The sequence below is a fragment of the Helicoverpa armigera genome, chromosome 19 (genome assembly GCF_030705265.1).
Source record: "Helicoverpa armigera isolate CAAS_96S chromosome 19, ASM3070526v1, whole genome shotgun sequence".
In the NCBI taxonomy this organism is placed as follows: Eukaryota; Metazoa; Arthropoda; class Insecta; order Lepidoptera; family Noctuidae; genus Helicoverpa; species Helicoverpa armigera.
This window is the reverse complement of record NC_087138.1, coordinates 2,083,831-2,106,199: the sequence shown is the minus strand read 5'-3', so window position 1 is coordinate 2,106,199 and position 22,369 is coordinate 2,083,831. Positions and strand designations below refer to the sequence as shown.

General features: G+C 35.8%; 2 protein-coding genes across 2 annotated transcripts; one reads left to right on the top strand and one right to left on the bottom strand.

Annotated features, from left to right (window-relative positions):
* The first annotated feature begins 4,715 nt into the window (after positions 1–4,715).
* LOC135118179 (zinc finger BED domain-containing protein 4-like) lies at positions 4,716–6,958 on the top strand. The gene is given in 1 exon segment (XM_064039437.1): positions 4,716–6,958. A coding segment is annotated over 1 exon segment (654 nt). The 5' UTR covers positions 4,716–5,371; the 3' UTR covers positions 6,026–6,958.
* A 9,965-nt stretch (positions 6,959–16,923) lies between these two features.
* On the bottom strand, positions 16,924–18,533 carry LOC135118178 (uncharacterized). Its single transcript, XM_064039436.1, has 6 exons — positions 18,425–18,533; positions 18,146–18,319; positions 18,018–18,071; positions 17,722–17,784; positions 17,511–17,646; positions 16,924–17,299 (listed from the first exon to the last, which is right to left on the bottom strand). Exons 1-6 carry the CDS (start codon positions 18,473–18,475, stop codon positions 17,058–17,060), a joined length of 720 nt encoding a protein of 239 aa, XP_063895506.1. The 5' UTR covers positions 18,476–18,533; the 3' UTR covers positions 16,924–17,057.
* Between the last annotated feature and the right edge of the window lie 3,836 nt (positions 18,534–22,369).

Genomic DNA, 22,369 nt, shown 5'->3' with positions numbered 1-22,369 from the left:
GGTCGGACCGTGTTCGTAACACGGAAGTACTTAGACGCGCTAATGTCAGCGGTATTGAGGCCTATCTAATGCGTCGGCAGCTGCGCTGGGCTGGTCATGTCTCCCGAATGTCAGATGCCCGAGTAGCAAAGCGCGTCTTCTACTCAGAGCTGGAGACTGGCAAGCGTAAGCAGGGTGGTCAACGTCTGCGGTACAAAGATGTGCTGAAACGCCACATGAAGAGATGTGACTTAGATCCGTCACACTGGGAGGCTATGGCGGCAGATAGGACCAAATGGAGGCGGACTATTAAGGACAAGGTGTGCGAGTTTGAGAGCCGGCGGAGAGAACAGCTCGACGCTAGGCGAGATGAGCTGAAGGCCCGACCACCCGCGGCCATACAATACACCTATATCGGAGGAGTGCTGACTTGCAGTGAATGTGGACGGACATTCACTGCAAAAATTGGCTTTGTCAGTCACTGGAGAGCACACCAGCGAAGCTCTCAAAATTAAGCGCAGATCCAAGTCGCTGTGGCCGAAATCGGCCAGGATCAATATATATATATATGAGCGTATTTTTCTAGATAGTTACATGCCAGTTGATTCGATGCATTCTGTAATAGAAAAAAGCGTAACAAACACAATCATTTGGGCACCTTCACAATGGGCAACTGTTTTTACTCTAGCCCGAAAGAATCCTAAGCCTTACCATGTGGAAATATTAACGCATAAGGATTTTTATGGTTGGGATGTTGTAGAAATTTGACGGGGAAAATATCGAAGGTAATTCTAATGTTTACTTTTTGCGTTATACCCGTTAGACTATGTATTGCAACCTAATTATATTTGAATTAATTTGCAGGTACGTACAACGACATTTAAAAAATCTGAGGCACAGAAAATTGCAATTAAATATACGATGGCGACAGATGGTCCAGTAGAAGAAATAGAAATAACAAATAAAAACAAAAATATACAACTCAAAAACATTTACAAAACTCGTTTGCCTATATCAAAGAAGAAATACCAAGATTTGTGGAAAACTTTGTACATCAAAGATAATTCCTGAAATGTATCACTATGAATACGAAAATTTTCCTTATGCCGTTAATGTTCAAGACACACTTCAAGACACGGATGTTGAAGACAATACCTAATTTCGAAACATTTTACTAATAACAATAATTATAGGTTTTGTAGATTTTTAACACCGTTATTACCGATTATTTTCCTCAATCCTTCTCTGTGTGAGAGGAGGCCTGAGGCCAGCAGTGGGACGATAATTAGGCTAAAAAAAAAAGATGCAGAATTAATTACCTATATTAGTTTTTTTTTGAATACTTACAGGTATTGTGACAAGAATACTGTCGATTTTTTTTTTAATTTTTCAATAAAAAACGATTACTAAGCAAGCTGTATTTATTTATTATTACCAAGCAATAGAGTTAAAACATGAGGTCGAATTCAAATAAGGAATTACAGTAGTATTCTCATTTATTTTATTCGCTGCCACCATTGATTTACACTTACTTATTGTTGTATATGTCTGATAAGCAAAAATATTTAAATTTAAAATGATATATCTTCTACATAAGTTTTTTTGGCATCACAGTGATACCAAATTTTAATGCTATATACATCGCTTTTCCGTACGGTATTAAGTCATATTATAACGTTTAAGTACTTCTATCCGGCGACTACTCAACCTTTAATACGTGTTAGTACTTTTTCCCTTCAAACATTTGAAAGGGCGTGACTTGTCAGTACTTTTCGATAACTGCACTTTAAAATTATTATGAAGATAAGTACTTTCTCCTTAAGAAGTGTGCAGAGCATATGTACTTAAGTGACAGCTATCTCCTGAATTACATTAAATATGCAGAATATCTTGATTCCAGTACGTAGATAATAGTGGCACAATTATTTTTTGCCTTTACTGTGTTTTGAATTACTTCATTAGAAAAAAAGTTAGACACGGTTTTGTAAAAAAAAAACTTTAAACGTCTTTATTGTAAAACGGCCTTTTGTCGCTTAAGTAGTATTGGTTTTCCGGTGACGATATGTGTTTTGTTTTTGCTTCTGTTTTAAGTATTTCCATACAAATATTTTCAACTTGAGCAAAGAAGTCAAATAGAGGCCTGGTAGGATAGCACAACCATTTTTTGCTGCCATATTCTTTGGCCTTAATATATTGATGAAAGCTGTACTGTTCTTCCGATTCTAAGTCACGTTTACATACCGCACAGCTTTTGTATACATTTTTTTTAGCTAGCTGTGCTATCCATCCACAGCAATAACCTATTGCTGCACATTTTTCAAGATCCATGGGAGACTTATTTTTTTAAAGTACTTCTGTATCTAATATTTCCATATTTAAGTGTAAATTTTCTATTTGATGTTCACATTCAGTAGGAGAATTATTGTCTCCATGGTTTATAATAAAATATTTTAATGATTTTAGACAAACATTATCATCCTTTTCGCCATTAGAGCTTACTGAATGTGAAGATGTTATATTATTAACTATGAAAGTTTTGTAAGCTCCCTAAAATGCTGTTGCTGTGGGTATAATATTGCTGTACCCATGTGCTCTAATTGCTCCAAAGAAATTTTCTATAGGATCTTGATTAAAATGGCGCAGTAATAGGGAGTTCACACCTTTGGAATGTAAATATTTATCTTTTTTTTTTAAATTTTCTATAGTCTTTATCTAGCTGGATAAAGACGGCACTACTCCTTTATTGTTGGCATTGACAAATTTCATTGATTTTAGTATTGGAATGCTATAGTTCCATAATTTGTGATGCGGCGATGTCGCGGTGACGGCGCTTCTGTACACCTTTCCGTTTCTAACAGTGCTGAAACTTTCGTTCACGCTATCGAACAGGTCGTCGAAAAATATTAGCAGGACAGCTGTTTCAGTGCTTTCCTTCTCAAGTGCTCCTAATTCTGTAAAGTAGAGAAACACATATTACTTACATAAATATTCAGTTTCTCTTTTTATATGAAAAGCAATCTAACTGGACTGAAAATGTGGAGGTTGATAGACCATTCTAGACACTAGTGTCTGCATGTCTAGTAACGGTTGGCCTGCTAGTCTCAAATACTTAATAGAAGAACACTTATGTACTCTAAATCTTGTCACAGTACAAAGTTTGTTATAAGATGCATACCTGCCATACATCCAAGTGCGACTCCAACAGATTTAATAAACACTTGAGTGCAGTGTTTTACCCTCATTTTGGGTATTAGCTCTGGTAGCACATGGTGTGCTGATAATTTGGGTACTAATTTTATACCACTGTAACCTACCTAGGCATCTTGTAAATAAGGCTATTATATGGTCCCATTTGGCTGTGCGTGCTTTGCCTTTTAAATTAAATGTTAAATTCTTTGTGAGCAAGTTATTTCTCACCCCCTTTATTAGGTGTGGCGGATCAAAAATAGGGAAAATTTTCCTGTCTCCAATTTCGAAGAAGCCTTCTCTATACTCGCAATTATTTATTAAATTATGCTCTTTTGTCGTTTAGTAACGAATTTATGGCTGACAAACCGGAGGCACCTTGGTCGCAAATCGTCGCAACTACTGTTAAGCCTGTTTGCTGTATGTTATTTATAACATCTTTTATATGTGCCTTTAACTTCGTAGCTTTCGTACTTCCACTGCAAAAATAATAGGCCAGAGGTTGGTTATACTTTTTAAGTATTCCTCTAACCATAAAACTATATAATATTACGGTAATTGCTACTACACTTTTGTTAAAAAAATGCATAATTAGATATTGATATTCCTTTTTATGTATATTTGCTGAACAGGCTCCTCTTTATATAACACATTATAGGAAAAGCCATTAATTACTGACCCCCTGTAGAGCTGTTTAATAGTTATGTTCAACAGCAGTAGATAGATAATATAGTTACCTGATGTCAAATGAAGTGAAGGAACTGATATCCTGCTTAATCTATTTGTTGGATACTTATAGATATCTTCAAAATGTCTACTGCAGACCCGTCTGTTTCGAAAGATAACATTAGCATCTAATTCAGTAATGTCTCCACCTATATTTAAACCCCAATTTTTTAATTTCTCAGTACTTGTTTCAGGATTTGGGAAGTGATGAAGAGTAACACCTGTTGAGTAAACAAAAAATACTCATATTTACCAAGATAATAAAATTTATAGCTTACAAGAATTGATATTATAAGTAAAAAGGTGTAGATACATTACGTGCAGGAAATCTAATCTCTATCTCTATCTTCAAAAAAGGCACGCTAATGGCCCGGCTACACGCTCAGTCTTGCCTGCGAGCGTGCCTGTACAAACCTGTTTGCGCAGGTAAGCGCGCGCGTGTGGACGGCGAGACGGTAGCTCGCGCAGTCTTGTAAGCGCGGCTTGTGCGATCGTCGACATGCTGAAGATTGGACTGCGCAAACTTGACTTGCACGGTTTTACTTGAACGTGTGGCCGGTTATTCAAGCCGCGCAACAGTCCGGCGTAATTATTATAATATCGAAATATTGTAGGTACACCTGGTACACGTCGTCGTCGTAAAAATGAGTGATGTTAGAAATTATTCTAAAGAATTTTAAACCCAATTCATAGATCTGTACAAATCGTTGCCGGCTTTATGGAATATCAAAAGCAAGGAATACTCCGACAGGAACAAAAAAAATGAAGCATATCATTTAATGATCGAGAAATTAAAGGAGGTACCTAATGTTTATTAATTATAATGAGTTAGCTGTCCTTGTTCTATTTTCAGGTACAAAATCTGTTGTATGTAGTCTAGTCAGATATACTTATTTTAAACGAGCCATGTCTATCTGTCCGTTCTCGCTTAATCTCTGTGACCGTCAGCACTAGAAAGCTGAAATAACCTGAAACAACCTTTACCATGTGCAAGAGTTTAGATTACGTCCTTTTAGAGTTGCATGGATTTTCTGACGCCTCTAATATCGCTTATGCAGCAGTAGTTTATACTCGGCCTCAAAGACCAAGGTGGCCCCTGTCAAACAGGTATCCATACCTCGTTGGAGTTATGTGTTGCAGTGCTTTGCCACATTTTCTTCCTGACAATTTAAATGGGGAAGATTATGAAAACTTTTTAAGAAATGATTTACCCGAATTACTGGAAGATTTACCACTCAGTTTAAATGATAATAATATGTGGTATCAACATTGGAATTCCGTCTATTATATGCTACAGAGATACATTGAATTAGCACCAATAGTTCATCAAATTTTGATGTTAAATACAAAAGCACCACCCACACCATCGGCTGTAGAAATGCAAAATATTAAAACATTGATTTGTATTTTGATACCGCTGGAGTATGTAACCAAAGAGTTATCAGGTGAACAGTATGTAACCATTAGTAAAATAATTCCGATGGTGAACTGTTTGAAGACGCAGATTAATAATATACCTATGGCTGTAGGTGATGGTCCCCATGGAAGGGTAATAGATACAGTAAAAAAAGAAATCCTAAAACAGATAGAACGCCGATTCGGACATATTGAAGATAATTATTTGATTGCAATGTCATGTTTGCTAGATCCGAGATTCAAGAATATCCATTTTCAGGACGCTAAAGCTTGTGCAAAGGCAATTTCTTAACTGAGAAGATATATAACAACGTCTCCTAGTGTTATCGGCAGCGATCATGACAGCGATTCCTCTCTTGAAACAACTTACGATTTTTGGAGTCACCACAAGAAATTAGCTCACACGAAACAGCGAAGTAAAACCAGTTCTTCATCACAGTTTGAAAATAAGGATGAAATAAGCCATAATTTATCTACACAGGTTTCGCCACTTTCTTTGAATCCTCTGAAACAATGGGAAGACATGAAAGTTGTTTTCCCAAAATTATATAAATTGGCACGACAATTTTTATCGATCCCTGCGACTTCAGTGCCCTCAGAAAGATTGTTTTCGAAAGCTGGAAGTACAATCACTAAAACCCGTAACCGCCTATCGCCAAAAAGGCTCGACAAACTTCTTTTCTTGAGCGATTGTACCGAGGAGGAATGGGATTTATAATATTTTAGATAAAAAAATTGTGGCTTTACTTACAGGTTGTTTTCATTTATCTTATATGTTCCATTTGTTATTTTTTCATTTTCTCTTACTGTATGAAGGTACAGACGATACTTACTGACTAACATTGACAAACTAACGAACGTCTGAGAAAAATACTCGATACTTTGAGGTATCGATACTTTTGTGTCGATACTTTTACGAGTACGATACTTTTTTATCGATACTACTCATGAGTACAGTATCGATACTTTTTATTCAATACCGTGTCCCTATCAACATGACGGTTGCCCTGCACACTACCGAAGAAGCGTCAGAGAGTGGCTAGACACTAATTACCCGAACAAATGGATTGGAAGAGGTGGACCCATACCGTGGCCAGCCCGAAGTCCCGACCTGACCCCCATGGATTTTTATTTGTGGGGCCATATGAAAAGCTTAGTTTACAATGAACCTCATCCGATCTCATCTGTTGATGTTTTAAGACAGATTGATGCGGCGACTGGTGTGGTTAAAAGTGGACTAAGGCATAGATTGCGAATATGTGTGCGGAACAGAGGCGGACATGTGGAACATGTATTGTAAAAAATAATGATAAACGTTGTTTAAGCTATTTAGTTTGTTTTATTTCGTTTGCTGGCCCAAGTGATAACTTTGTCCTTAAGTACAGTTATGTTTTACTACTGCCTGAGAGCATTACATCAGAATTTTTTTTCTGAATATCATGATGATACCCAGTGGCGTAGCGTGCCTTGTCGGGGCCCCGTATAAAAATTTTTTTGGAGGCCCTTATATGGAGGTAAAGATTTTTCACAAAAGAAAAAAAATATTGTGAGAAGAAATATTTATTTATCACATAATTTACCCATTTTACAAATAAAAATCGAATTTTAAATATTTACTCTCCTTGCCTTTTTTTCGGCAAACTGATTTATTAAATCATTCATGGCTGATGATGATTTTAGTTTTTCTAAAGTTTCTGCCTCTATGGACAATAGTGACATGTCTGACAGCCGTTCTTGTCCCATCGAAGTTCTTAAATATTTTTTTATTAGTTTTAATTTTGAAAAACTTCTTTCTGCCGTTGCGGTTGTAACTGGAAGGGTCAAGAATAAAAAGCATGCTGTGATTACCTCGGGAAAACTGGATGCAAGACTATTGAATTTTACTAGTGAATGAAACGACGCGTGCCTCTGGTACAAACTGCTTATATTCTTAAGAAAGTAATTAGTTACATAGGTTTCATAGTTACGACGTGTGGCGATTGGCGTTATACAAAAATATTAGGTTAATCACGACGTGTGCACTCGTCCGGTGCCGATGGCGAAAAAGTGCGGCGCGCGGCCCCGGCGAAGCGACGCGGCCAGCGGCCCTCCTCCCGCGCGTCCCGCATCCCCTTCTCGTGCTGCACGGTGGATCGGTTTGGCGCGCCTGCACAGTGTGCGCGTTAACATCCTCCCGGGCCTTGATAGCACAGCTATCAAGCAGTTGAATTTGGGTCGATGTCATCTCCAGGTATGATGCAAAACTTGTGGACTGCCCTCTTGACAGTCCCTCTCGATGTGAGGACGTCGGCGACTCTGCTGACGCCATCTGGTCCTTGGTAAAGTTTGGTTATGCGGCCTAGTCGCCAGCATAATGGAGGTAGGTTGTCTTCTTTGAGGATGACCAAGTCGCCTACTTTGAGTTCCCGGTCTGGTCTCCGCCACTTGGTCCTCTGTTGGAGTTCGGCGAGGTACTCTCGGCGCCATCGCTCCCAAAACTGTTGCCGCAGCTGCTCTATACGCTCGTATCTGTTAGCTCTAGACTTTTCAATTAGCAAGGACGGCACCGACTTGAGTGGCCGCCCGATTAGGAAGTGCCCAGGGGTTAAGGGTAGGAGATCGGTTGGGTCGGATGAGAGAGGAGATAGGGGACGGGAATTTAGGATAGCCTCTATTTGTGTGAACAACGTTGCAAGTTCCTCAAATGTTAAGGCTGCGTTGCCAGCTATTCTCTTAAGATGATGTTTGGATGATTTAACCCCAGCTTCCCAAATACCCCAAAATGAGGTGAATATGCAGGGCGAAATTTAAATCTAATGCCTTCAGTACTGCCATACTCTGTCACAGCCTCGCGACTAGACTTAAGCACTCTACCCAATTCATTGTTAGCCCCTACAAATGTTTTTCCATTATCTGAATAAATTTCGTAAGGTTTTCCCCTTCTCGAAACAAATCTCCTAAGGCACATTAAAAAACCTTGAGTAGTAAGGTCACTAACGAGCTCCAAGTGAACAGCTTTAGTTGTAAGACAAACAAATAAACAAAGGTAACATTTTGATACTCGACTACCTCTACCTTTTCTACTTGAAATCATGAACGGACCTGCAAAATCTGTTCCACATGAATAAAAAGGAAAACTAGGATTTGTCCTTACATTAGGAAGGTTACCCATTATAGGTTGAAGTGTTTTACCTTTAAATCGTATACATACTACACATTTTCTTAAAATACTACGAGCTAAGTTCCTACCACCTATAGGCCAATATTCTTCTCTTATAGAAGATAAAAGTAGTTGTGGTCCGGCATGAAATAACCTTAAATGCTCATGTCTCATAAGTAATTTAGTAAAACTATGTTTGGCATCAAGTATAATTGGATGTCTTTTTTCAAAATTGTAATTTGTATTTTGTATACGACCACCCACTCTAAGTATACCATCTTCATCTATGAATGGTTTTAGTGGTAGCATTTTGGATTTGTGATGCAGTTCTTTATTCGTTTTAATTGTTTAATTCGCAAGAAAATGATTGCACTTGGCAACACCTAATTAATGTTTTTAGGGAATTACAAAGTTCATCTGTGCTAAGACAACCTGTTAGCTTATTAAAGTTTTTATTTTTACTATATTTGCAAATAAAATTATTAACAAATCTATGAACATAGGCCATAATTCTTTTAAGTTTAGTAAAATTTGAATATCTAGTAAAATCTAAGAAATTAGTGTCTATACTAGTAACCATTACTTTAAGTTCTGGTAATTCTAAATTTGGTACACCTTGCTGAGGCCACTCACTTGGGTCCCTTCTAAGAAATGAAGGTCCCTCCCACCACAAGGATGAGGACTGCAACTGTTGTGGAGTTACACCTCTTGAGGCTAGGTCAGCAGGGTTACAGTCAGTAGGCACATGTCGCCATGAATAGTCTGCTGTAATTTCATTGATCTCATTTACTCTATTACGAACAAAAGGTTTAAGATGCTTATATTGAACCTTTAGCCAACCAAGTAGTACCATTGAATCGGTCCAAATAGTTTTACTGATAATATTACAACGTAGTGACTCTAAAACTTTTGCACATAACCTTGCTCCGAGTAAGGCACCACACAGCTCCAAGCGAGGTATGGTGGTTGGCTTCAATGGAGCCACTCGAGCCTTGGCACATAACAGCTTAACTGTAATTTGATTATTATTATTAGTTGTCCTTAAATAAACACAAGCACTATATGCATTCTGTGATGCATCTACAAAACAATGCAGCTCTACTGATATTGGCAAGTCACAGATAACATTTCTTTCCAATTTTATGTTTGATAGATCTGAAAGGTTTTTTGTAAATTTAATCCAAGAATTCTTAATATCATCAGGTACTGAATCATCCCAGTCTATCTTAGCGCTCCATAATTGTTGTAATATTATTTTGGCAGTAATGATACATGCACACAAGACACCTAAAGGGTCAAAGATTTTACAAGTTGTAGATATTATTGTTCTCTTAGTAATATTTAATGAATCTATATTTATGTCTATAGGAAATGTAAACAAATCTACTGTAGGTGACCAATTCAACCCTAGTACACATGACTGTTTAGTTAGATTTAATGTATTATTATTTACATCATTTTCAAATATTTTTGGACAATTAGTGCGTATATGGGAATGATGCTGAACTTAATATTTCAGTCACAGAGTTATAGATTTTCAATAGTTCATCTTCTGTAGATGCTCCAGTACTTAGGTCATCATAATAAAAATCATTCTTAATTATATTAGCAATAGACATATCTGTACATTCTTCAGCTAATTGCAATAGACATCTAGTACTTAGGAAAGGTGCTGAAGCTGTACCATATGTTACAGTGTTTAATTGTAAAACTTTAAGTGGTAGAGATGTATCTTCCCTCCACAAAATTAATTGTAAATGACGTTGTGACTCATCAATAGAAATTTGTCTATACATTTTCTCTATGTCACCGGTTAAAACAAATTTGTGAGTACGAAACCTTACCATAATATTAAATAAATCATTTTGTATTACTGGACCTATCATCTGGATATCATTTAGTGATTTTCCAGAGGTTGTTTTTACTGAGGCATCAAAAACTACCCTTAACTTTGTTGTTTCGCTTTTTTCACGCAATACTGCATGACGAGGTAAATAATTACCGAACCTTGGACGCTCTATTTCTTCCAAATGACCTAAATCTAAATATTCTTTAATAAAATCTACATATTGTTTCTTAATATTAGGATTCTTATCTAACTTGTTTTCTAAACTAAAAAAACGCCTTTTGGCAATATTATATGAATCACCTAATGCTTCCTCTGGTGATTCTTTCAGTGGCATTTTAACTAAAAACCTACCACTTGGCAAGCGACTTGTATTTTGTTTAAAACTGTTTTCACATGCTTGTTCTTCAAGCGTGTAAGATATTTTATTTGAAGGCAATTCTTCTACCTCCCAAAATCTTTGTAATGAATCATGAATATCATCCTTTATAATACTACAATTTAAAACATTAATATATGAATTTTCATGTGACAAATTAGACTGTCCTATTCCTATAGGGCCAGTTACTAGCCAGCCTAACTTAGAGCTTTGTAATATAGGCCGATGTCTACCCAATCCTATTTGTTGGGTACCTACTATTTCCCAAAACGTCTGCCCCAATAACATATCAATATCGGAGGGACAATGGAACTCAGGGTCTGCAAGGATTATGTTAGCCGGCAGCCCTAAACTTTAACATCAACTTTTAGTGTTGGTAAACTACTAGTTATTTGTGGTACTACTAAACACATCATTTCTAAGTTAAATGATTTATCAATACATGAAAATAATTTCAAACTACACCTCTCTGTAATGTCACACTGCACATTACCAATGCCAGCGATACGTATTGGGTTTGAACATTGTGTCTGTAGACCTAGCTTTATTTTGAATTTATTTGTAATAAACGATGACTGACTACCTGTGTCAAGGAGAGCTCGAGCACGGTAAGAAATATTATTTTCAGGATTTACAATTTCCACTATAGCTGTACATAATAGTACCTGACTTGCAGAGACTGCTGAAAGTGTTGTGGGTAAAGTATTTGAAGGTAAGTTATTATTATTTGTATTTGAACTACTACTACTACATCCTACAGTAGAATCTTTATGCAACAAAGAGTTATGTTTCTTATTACAATATTTACAGGAACCTTTTAGGAAGCAATGTTTTGCAGTATGTCCACTTCGCAAACAGTTGAGACATAATTTCAACTTTAAGGCTGTATCTAACCTAGCTTCAGTTGACATATCATTAAACTTTGAACATGCATGCAAATGATGACTTTCATGACAAATATCACATGACTTTTTGTAAGAATTGTTGTTACTCATTGAACTAACAAAAGACTTAGAATTAGAATACTTTTGCTCCCTAGGACCTTGTGATTTATAATTATCATTCCTACTTATATTTTGAACTTGTGTTGTTTCTAAAACATCTGCCCTGTTACGCAAGAAATCATTGAATTGCTCTAAAGTAGGTAATTCTGGTAACCCATTTTTTAATTCTTCCCACTTTCTACTAGTGGTGCTATCTAGCTTTGTGGACACCATATAAATAATTAAAGCATCCCATTTATCTGTTGGCTGCCCTAAAGTATTTAGTGCTCTTAAGTTTTTTGAAACTAAATCAATTAAGAATCTTAAAGCTTTGTGAGATTCTCTTGTTAAGGCTTCTATATTAAATAATGCTTTTAAATGATTATTTATAAGTAAATTTTTATTATTATATCTTTGACAAACTAAATCCCATGCTACTTTATAATTGTTAGATGTGAATTCTATTGATTTGATAACTACTAGTGCTCCTCCTTCTAAGGATGACCTTAAATAATGAAACTTGTTTATGTTAGGAATATTTTCATTACTATTAATTAAACTGTCAAAAGTGTCTCTAAATTCCAGCCATTTAAGGTAATTTCCATCAAAAGATGGCAATTTTATTGTGGGCAATTTTACTGAACTAAACCTATGACTACATTGACTATTATTTACACTACCATATTCTGACTCATGCTTTTGATGTTCAGTTTTTGAAACACTCGCTGATACATTTATTTCTTGAGCCAATGCGATACACTTATGAAAATTTTCTTCAATTAATTCTCTCTCAGCTCAGAGCAATTCAATTCAATTTCAGTTTGCAAGGTATCAAATGTACTTAATAAAGTTTGAAATTTCTCTATTTTTAAAACAATTTCTTTAGACTGCAAGCTACTAATTGGAGTATTTTTAGATATCTCTTGTAAATAGTTGTAGAATTTTGTAACTTGGCCTTTGATGGCACTACGTTTTCTAATAGGAACTTGAATCTCTGACTTTTCACTTTCACTCATTTTGAATAACTCACTAACACAATATTTTTTGTAATTAGGTACTTTAGTTAAAAGAATAAACTACCTAACACTTTAGAGGCAACAATGAATGGGTAGGCACAGATTACAATAGAAACTCAAAGCCGCTAACTCACGGTAACCTTTTGAAGCTGTGACAGCACGAAGTAGGCAGCACTCACCAGGCACCTGCGCTGCGATTAGTAGACAGGCTGCAGGTAGCTAGCAGTTGGTTGAGCGAAGCACATGCACATTCACCGCAACTGAAATAGTCGGCAAGCTTTGGTATAATAACTGTATTAATTGTTGCGCTAGTTAGGAATTTACTTTTATTAGGCAATAGGCATGTATTTTGGTAAATACTTAGAACCAAAACCTCAATTTGCAAAATTAATATGCTTAGGTAGATATGCTTATAGTGCATTAGGCGTAGGTACACTTTTAGTGTGTACAATAAATAATTATTAGGTGCATTAATATAGATGCTTTTAGATTAATTAGGCGTACACGTAGTTTAGGATGCACGATTTAAATGAAATTAAGTTTAGGCTATGCAATTTCACACACGCGGCACAAAATGGACTCGCCCACTATAGCGTCGTAGGTTAGAAAACGCGGCACAAAAATAATGGACTCGCCCACTATGTAGGCTAGAAAAGCAAAATTTGTAGCATTTTGAATATAGGCAAGCTAATTAACGAATAGTACCTAAGCCCGCTAGGCTATTCACACAAATAAACACTAGGAAAAGGATAGGAAATAATAGGAAACGAGCAACTTCCCTCGGGTTAGACCTCCGCCGTCTGATGCCGCCTGCTGTTGTAGTCTGCGTCTTCGTAGAACTCGTGGTGGTGGTACGGCGTGGTCCGCGGAGACACGTTGGCTGCACGTGTTTCCGGCGTCCTCACTTAGCCCGCTGCGCGCCGCTCGGCGTAGATTGTAGGTTCTTCGAGTTAGAAAATATTGTCATAGACGGTCGCCAAATGAATGAAACGACGCGTGCCTCTGGTACAAACTGCTTATATTCTTAAGAAAGTAATTAGTTACATAGGTTTCATAGTTACGACGTGTGGCGATTGGCGTTATACAAAAATATTAGGTTAATCACGACGTGTGCACTCGTCCGGTGCCGATGGCGAAAAAGTGCGGCGCGCGGCCCCGGCGAAGCGACGCGGCCAGCGGCCCTCCTCCCGCGCGTCCCGCATCCCCTTCTCGTGCTGCACGGTGGATCGGTTTGGCGCGCCTGCACAGTGTGCGCGTTAACAACTAGCAATAATTCAATGAGTTCTTTAATGGAATATTTTTTTTAAATTTCAGAATTTAAGCATGTTTTTAGAGCCTTTAATTGGTCACAAAGATTAAGTGAGATGTCTTTACTGTATTTAGCAGACAGTTTTATGGAAGCGTTTAATATCTCTTCGCTTGAAGAAGATAGGAGTTTCTCCGGTTGTAATATTTCGAATATACTATTCAGGTTGCAAAGGCTCTGAAATCTTTCTTTAGTTTGAGAAATTAATATATCTAAACAGCAATAGTATACATTGACTTTGAAATATGACTCCGGGTCGGAAATTCTTTCATCTTGTGATAACTCATCAAAAAAACGCTTCGTTATCTTACGCCTACTGTTTTTAAAAACAGTTGTTACCCCCCACTCTTTTGCTAAATCTTTGGATTCATTTAGCAAACTATTAAATGAATTCTATTTTTTTTTATGCCAATAAAACATTTATTTATTTATTTATTTACATTTATTTTAATTCTGATTTCTTAATTGGCAGTCTATTCAAAAGATTACTTAATAAAATACTAGATTTCTGTAAGTCATTATTTTCATGCTGTAGAACTTTAGAAACAGGATTAATAATTTCAAATAGTGAAGAAAAAAATGTAAAACTTTCTAAAATTTTAATTATACTTTTACATTCTTCACGTTCATTTTTTTTATTTGAAATTAAATTTAGTTGGTACAAAGTTTTCATGATTAGTAAAAAAAAATTCTTTACTGCTAATAAAGCGTCGTTCCTAGAAGACCATCTGGTAGGCCATACCTTTTTAAGGGTAATCAAATATTTCTCAGATGAATCGTCACTTAGCATAGCCCAGCGTTTTATACCATTGGCAAAAAAGTATATATTATTTCTAAATTATCGAAAAATGTTGATACTTCACGAACATGTCTCGCAGCATCGTTCAAAACCAATGAACATAATCGGCATTTGGAGCATGCTCTTTTATTAGGGTTTGTAATCCTCCATACACACCCGACATAACATTTGCTCCATCGTATCCCTGTCCTCTACATTTAGTCAAATCAATTCCATATTCTTTAGTCAAATTTAAAATGACAGTTTTCAGACCTGCAGCACTGCAATCGGTTACTGCTATGAATCCTAAAAAGGACTCACAGATTTTTATTTCTTAAGGCACATTATCATCATTTTCTGTAACCGAGATATATCGAAAAACTACAGATAGTTGTATCCAGAATTAGCAGTAGAAACAAGTCTTGTGTTGTATCCAGAATTATTGTCAGAAATGGAGCTTTTTTAATTTCTGAGATAATACTGTTTCTAACGTTAGACCAAGCAAACTAATAATTTCGTTTTGAATCGTAGGGCTTAAATAATTTATTTCACCTTTCGGTTTTAGAAGAAGTTCTTTTAAAGTTGCATCATAGTTAGATAGCAGACGTGAAATTGCCATAAAATTGCCAGAATCAGAATCATGCCCCCTCAAAGGTAGATTACAAGATACTAAAGTAATTATAACATTAAGAGTGAGTTGCACCAACTTACTTTAACGATAACAAAACTCGAACCAACGGTCAAATCTCTGGTTAAGTCAATAATGGATTGCACCATTTTAACAATGGTTAAAATGACGTCATATTTAACGATAACCGTAACCAGTCAATTTTGGCCGGTTATCGTTATTGCTAAGTTAACAAATGTCAAAATCTTGTCAAAATAATAACCTAGTCCGTTGTTTTCTGTTGTTTTATCATATTTAAGTATAAAAAAATTAAAAATGTCTTTAGTACGTGATATTTTATGGGAATCTAGTTCTTCTGACGACGAAAATTATAATGATTTACCTAATTCTCGAAAGAAAAAAGTGTATCAACCACGTGTTAATCGATTCCTAAAATGGAATGAGCAGGAGTTCTTGGATAGATTTCGGATTTCCAAAGGTTTAGCACGAGCCCTGGCTTCTCATTTAGCACCATTGCTCCAAACCAGAACCATGAAGTAAGTGCCTGTTTAATAAAGGCTTTAAAACTATAGTGGGAATATTTGAGTCGTCCTATGTATGACTAAGGTATAACTACATAAACAATATTGTTTTCTTTTCAGAAACTTTGCAGTTACTCCAGAGCAGCAAATAATAATGGCATTGGAATTTTACGCATGTGGTTCTTTTCAACGCTGCATTGGGGATGCTGCAGGTGTTCACAAATCTACTGTTTGTCGAATAATTCATCGAGTGAGCAGAGCTATAGCCGGACTAAGAACAGACTGGATTGCAATGCCTAAAAATATTGAGGAAATGGAAACTGAGGCCAAAAAATTTTATGAAATATGTGCATTTCCTAAAGTAATAGGAACTATAGACTGCACACATATACCAATCAAATCGCCAGGTGGTGCAGATGCAGAAACATATAGAAATAGAAAACAGGTATTTTCTCTTAATGTGCAAGTAATCACAAATGCTGAGATGTACATTACAAATATAGTTGCTAGATGGCCTGGAAGCTGTCACGACAGCCATATTTTCAACAGCAGTGTCATTAAGGGACGCCTAGAAGATGGAGAATTTGATGGTTTTTGGTTACTAGGAGACAAAGGTTATGCCAATAAACCATATTTGCTAACACCTCTACGTAATCCTGTTACAGAAGCTGAAAAACTGTACAATGAAAGTCATATTCGTACTAGAAATATTGTAGAACGCAGTTTTGGTTGTTGGAAAAAAAGGTTTCCTGCAGTGTCATGGAAACTCAGAACAAATACAGCAAGAGCCCAATGTGCTATAGTGGCAATGGCTGTCCTATATAATATTTGCAAGAAATTGAGAGACCCGATGCCAACATGTTACGACTCTGATAATGAATCATCAGATTCTGATGACAATGACCTGACCTCTGCATATGTTAGCCAGCATGACGAGCATAATAGGAATATGCTAATAAATACTTATTTTGATAGATTACATTAAGATAGACTATGTTTTAAATGAATAAATAAAAAAACTTCAAAAATAAAAATGCATTTTTATTTTTTTTCTCAGTAGAAAACAAAAAGTGCATGGCATTTTCAGATTCCCATAATTCAGAAAGATAAGGATTTTGATGAAATTTCTCCTATACAAAAAGTAAAAATGTATCTTAAAAATTTATTTTTTTCTCCCTTAAAATATCTATTTCAAGTTTAAGTTTATCCACTTCAAGCTTATGTTTTTCTTCATTGTGCCTCAGTAACTGGCTGTGTAATTCATTTTGGTGACTAATAGATAACTTTATCTTTTCCATCTCCAACTCATGAAGGCCATCTAAAACTGTCAGTTTCTTTTCCCTTAGTGCTTGTTTTATGATATTTTCACTCTTCCCTTGTTTTTTCTTTATGATACCTAAAATTGAAATAAAATATTAGGCTACACACTCAATAATTAAATGGCCTATTAGCGCAGTCGGTGGTAACCCTGCTGATGTACTAGATGGTGTGGGTTCGATCACCACCAAGGAAAAACACTTGTGGTGAACTCTGGTGTTTTTGTTATATATTTATCTATGTATGTAAGTACAAAGTTTGGCTATAGATTGTCATTTAAAAATACTTACGACTTAGTTGTGGTGCTACTGGTCTCTTTAGTGATGAATGTGGGGCACTAGCATCAAAAACTTCATCTGGGACAATATTTTCAACATTATCAAAACTTTTGTCTTGATCTGTAATAATTGTGTTGACTACAACATCCTGCAAACAAGTTAATATAATTAATTAATGCATCTAATCCAAATACATATTAAATAATTTGGAATACATAAATACCTTGAGTATATTGGGCATGTCATGTTGAATTTCACTATCAGTATTTGTGTCTAGTTTCACTTTCTGTAAAAACATTGCTTTTATTATTAATCTTTTCAATTTATTACTAAATCTAAACAGCAGATTGGTGGCAAATAGTTTTGAATAAATAGTGCAATTTATTTATTTTTTAAATTTTTAAACCTACAAGCTTAGTACTTATAAGTTTTATCACAATCACTAAATATTTGTGATGATATGTAGATAACAGGGTCTAAAATAATCAAATTATCTTTAACAATTCAAACCCTCATTACTTTTTGTATAGGAGGAATTTCATCAAAATCCTTATCTTTGTGAATTATGGGAATCTGAAAAAAAAAAAAGAATATATTTTATAGTATCTCCTTTACACCTTATTTATAATCTGCAATAATTTACTCACTGTAACAATGGAATTTGGGGAAATAATGTCATCATCATATATAGCCTCATTTCCATCAATAGATCCAGACATAATGGATCTTAACCAATCAGTAGCATCTTCTGAATCTGGAGGAAGTGAGGGAGGATTTCCTCCACCTGTGCGTCTCATTTCCTGACGTTCTCTACTTGCTACCTGCAAAATATAATTTCTTTGTTATAACATTAGACATAAATTGATTCATGTTTTTAGAAGGTGAGATTAGTTCACTTCCAAGCAGCGGAAAGTAGGTAGAATTACCTTCTTTGCAGATCTTTTCATATTTTCAAATTTATATTTTAGCTGCTTCATGTTTCTAGGTACTTGACCAACAGCATTAAATTCCTTTGCGATGCAGTGCCATGCATGGTCTTTTGTTTTGTACTACTCCCATCAGTTTTTACACATAAGTACATTTTTATATTTGTCTACAAGTATCTGCAATCGACTAATCTCTTCCTTAGTAAAATTGACACTTCTTTCCCTGTAAAATAACAAATACTTTATTCAATGTGGTAAATAACAATAGGCAGTAAGGAATATACCATGAATTTTTCATATGGATGTTTAATTATGTTATTTCACATAGTTTTTTATTTATTGTATGAACAATTAAATAAAACATTTTCTAAACAATGTTGTATGAATAAAAGTGTGGACTGAGATATTATTTTATATAGGACCTAAGTAAAACACGCTTGATTTAACTTGCATAGGCTAAAAGTTATAATGTACTAATGTAGTGGCGCACTTTTTATCAGGTATAATAAATTTAACATAAAATTAAACTCACTTTGTCTTGAAGTCATCCATTATTACTATTACAATATCCGTGCTTGATTCGGCAAACAGACGGACACAACAAAAACACAACAATTATAATAACACAAACCTAACCTCACGAAACGAGATTCGTGAAAATAAATTTGACATAAGGCTCACAGTGTTGTCATAACAAATAATTTTCCCCGTCAGTTTTTAGGGATAATTTATCTTTTTATACTGTCAACCCCATTAGCGTTAACTGTTAACAAAAAAATCATGGTGCAACAAACATTTGTAAAGTTCTGTGGTCATCGTTATAGTTACTGCTAAAATTAATCTTAACTATAGCATTAACTACGCCTGTGGTGCAACTCACTCTAATTATACGATGCAGTACATCTCTCCAGAATGTAATTTTACTATCGATTTCACTTTTCAATAGAGTATCGATGGTATTTCCTTGCAACCAATTATTATAAGAGAGTGAGGCACTAATATGCTGCTGTGATTTTTCATGGTCAAGAATAGTTTGTGTGAAATTGCTTCTAACCGAAACACCGTTAACCCAAGCAGAGGAGTACGATTTGTTTTGACGATCTGCTAATAACCAACAGAAGTGACAGTACGGTTTGTTTAAAACGTTAGAATAACATAACCATGGTCTTATAATTTTTATGCCTGCCTGATTGAAATATGAATAATAATAAGCCGAAAAAGGTCGGTTATTTTCTGAAACTTTTGGAAATGGTCCTTGTGGTTTAAATGGGCCCAATTTAAAAATTATTTTTCGTTCGCATTCAGTTAAATTGTCACCAAAATTTCCTCTATCTGATGAAATTATATTACAATCTGCATTATCTGCAGATATATCAGAATCGTTGACTTGGGGTTCCTCGCTTTCTGGATGGACATCCGATAAAGTATGTGCTTGGCTTTCTTCTATTTCCGGATGGATATGTGACGAAGAACATGCTTCAGAAGAATCCTTTTCTTCGGTGCTGATAAGCGAACATTCTTCTAATCTTTTCTCTTTAACGCATTTCTTAATACCGTTTTAAAGAAATCTTCATTATTTTCCATGGTGTATCTGACCTCCTCAACCCAGTTACCCGGGCAACCCGATACCCCTTGGTTAGACTGGTGTCAGACTCAGTGCCGTAACTAGGGCGGTGCCAGCGGTGCCCAGGCACAGGGCGCAGACCTTGGAGGGGCGCAGAAATGACCAGACCAGTATCTAGTTTTGTTTCATGCATGGTAGTTAGTAGGTACATTTTGTTTTATTGCGAATATGGTGTAGACGCGCCCTCTGTACTACCTATCTAAAACCATTACTATTGACAAAGCCTCTGAATTAATCAAGGGATTAACAAGCCAGATTCAGAATATTCGCGACACTGTGGACATTGTTTTCGAAAAGACAAAAATAATTTGTAAAAATGTGACATTGAAGACAATTTTCCTGAAAAGCGACGAACAAAGTTTCAAAATTCAGATAAATGAAGCAATAGATACAATAATACGGTTAAAGAACTAAAAAAACATGTAGCTGATTTGAATATTAAATATTCTGCAGATATAAATGCCACAGAATTTTGGGCCGAAATAGAAACTTTGAAGAGTCAAGTTGAAGGGACTACATTATTTGATAAATGTGAATGTCAGTCAAGTATGGGTCTTCTCAAAGCTATAGTGGAACTGGATTTAAAGGAAATGTTACCCAATGTAGTAGTCGCTATAAAGATATTTTTAACGATGCCAGTGACTGTAGCTTCCTGCGAGAGATCATTCAGTAAGCTCAAATTAATAAAGACGTACCTGCGCTCGACGATGGGCCAAGAAAGATTGTCTGGCCTAGCGATTTTGTCGATTGAAGGCGACATAGCACGGCTCCTGTCATATGACAATGTAATCAAGGACTTCGCAATGAGAAAAGCGCGGAAAGTAAATCTTTGAGTAGGTAGCTGTCCTTTTCTTGTGATTACGGTTTACCTTACCCTTGGGTCTTTACTATCGAGTACTTCGTGTCATTTCTGTATTTGAGCAAATATTTTTGAATAAACAATTTTTATCTTAAAGAAATCTACTAAGTACCTATACCTTCGTTGCCTTCGTAAACAAAAAATAGATTTATTTTATGCACATTTGTCCACTTTATTGTCAGAGCCTGGTTAGAGCATTTTTCAAGGGCGCAGTTTTGAAAGTTCGCACCGGGCGCATAAAAAGCTGGTTACGGTACTGGTCAGACTTATTGGCTTCTGACTACCCGTAACGACTGCCAAGGATGTTCAATGACAGCCGGGACCTACAGTTTAACGTGCCATCCGAAACAGTCATTGGTGTCTAAGATATACTTAGAAAGTACATAAACACTTAGAAAAGTTGCATTGGTACTTGCCTGACCTGGAATCGAACCCGCGCCCTCATACTCGAGAGGTTGGTTCTTTGCCCACTAGGCCACCACGACTTATCTAACCTACCTATGATAACCTTTTGTACCACATAAATATTCTCGATGTGCTGTAGTAATGAACCCTCGATGCTAGCTGGTTGCTGTGTTAGTGTATTTTCTATTATTTGACTTGAATCTTCTTCGGTAACTACTTCATAAATTACATCATTACAGTCACTAATTACAGGACTAGCATTTTGTTGAAACGTTCCATTATCCGCAGTTACAATTGAGGAACCGATCTGTAAAGAGTAAAAGTAAAACAATGCGTATGTGTGCGAGTGTAGAAGTGTGCGTACATTAGGTAAATAGAGTAGGAAAATTAAAAGCATAAAATCTAAAAAACTTGTTGAAAAAAGCTTTTATGTAAACGCTCTAAAAAGAAGCAAATATTTTAGACTAGCTGTTTCCCGCGGTTTCACCCGCGTCCCAGGGAACTTCTTCCCGTACCTGGATAAAATATAGCTTATGTGTTAATCTAAGTTACCCTCTAATGTGTGCCACGTTTTATTAAAAGCCATTCAGTAGTTTTTGCGTGAAAGAGGAACAAACATACATCCATCCATCCATCCATCCATCTATACAAACTTTCGCGTTTATATTATTAGTAGGATTTTAACTATCAACTTATAACCTCATTATAAACAATTTATATAATAACAAAAGCTTGTCGCGAGGTTTAATTAATTAAATTGAAAATACCAGATCAACTTACATAATTAAATTGGTACTAGTTTATTTTCAAATTGCGCGACAAGCAAGACACAGGGTAAGTACTATAAGTACTGAAGAAAGCTAATTTACTTAATTTTAGCTGTTAGAAAAGTGATATTGATGAGTTTTTATCTGCGGCGAAATTATCACTACTTCTTCTATAGCTTAGTTATGATACGATGAGCTAAACGCATAAACATGCGTTGTTTTAAACAACTACAATGTTGAGTTTCGAAGAGGCAAGCTTTCTCTTTTTGCTAAAATGATTATAACTACGA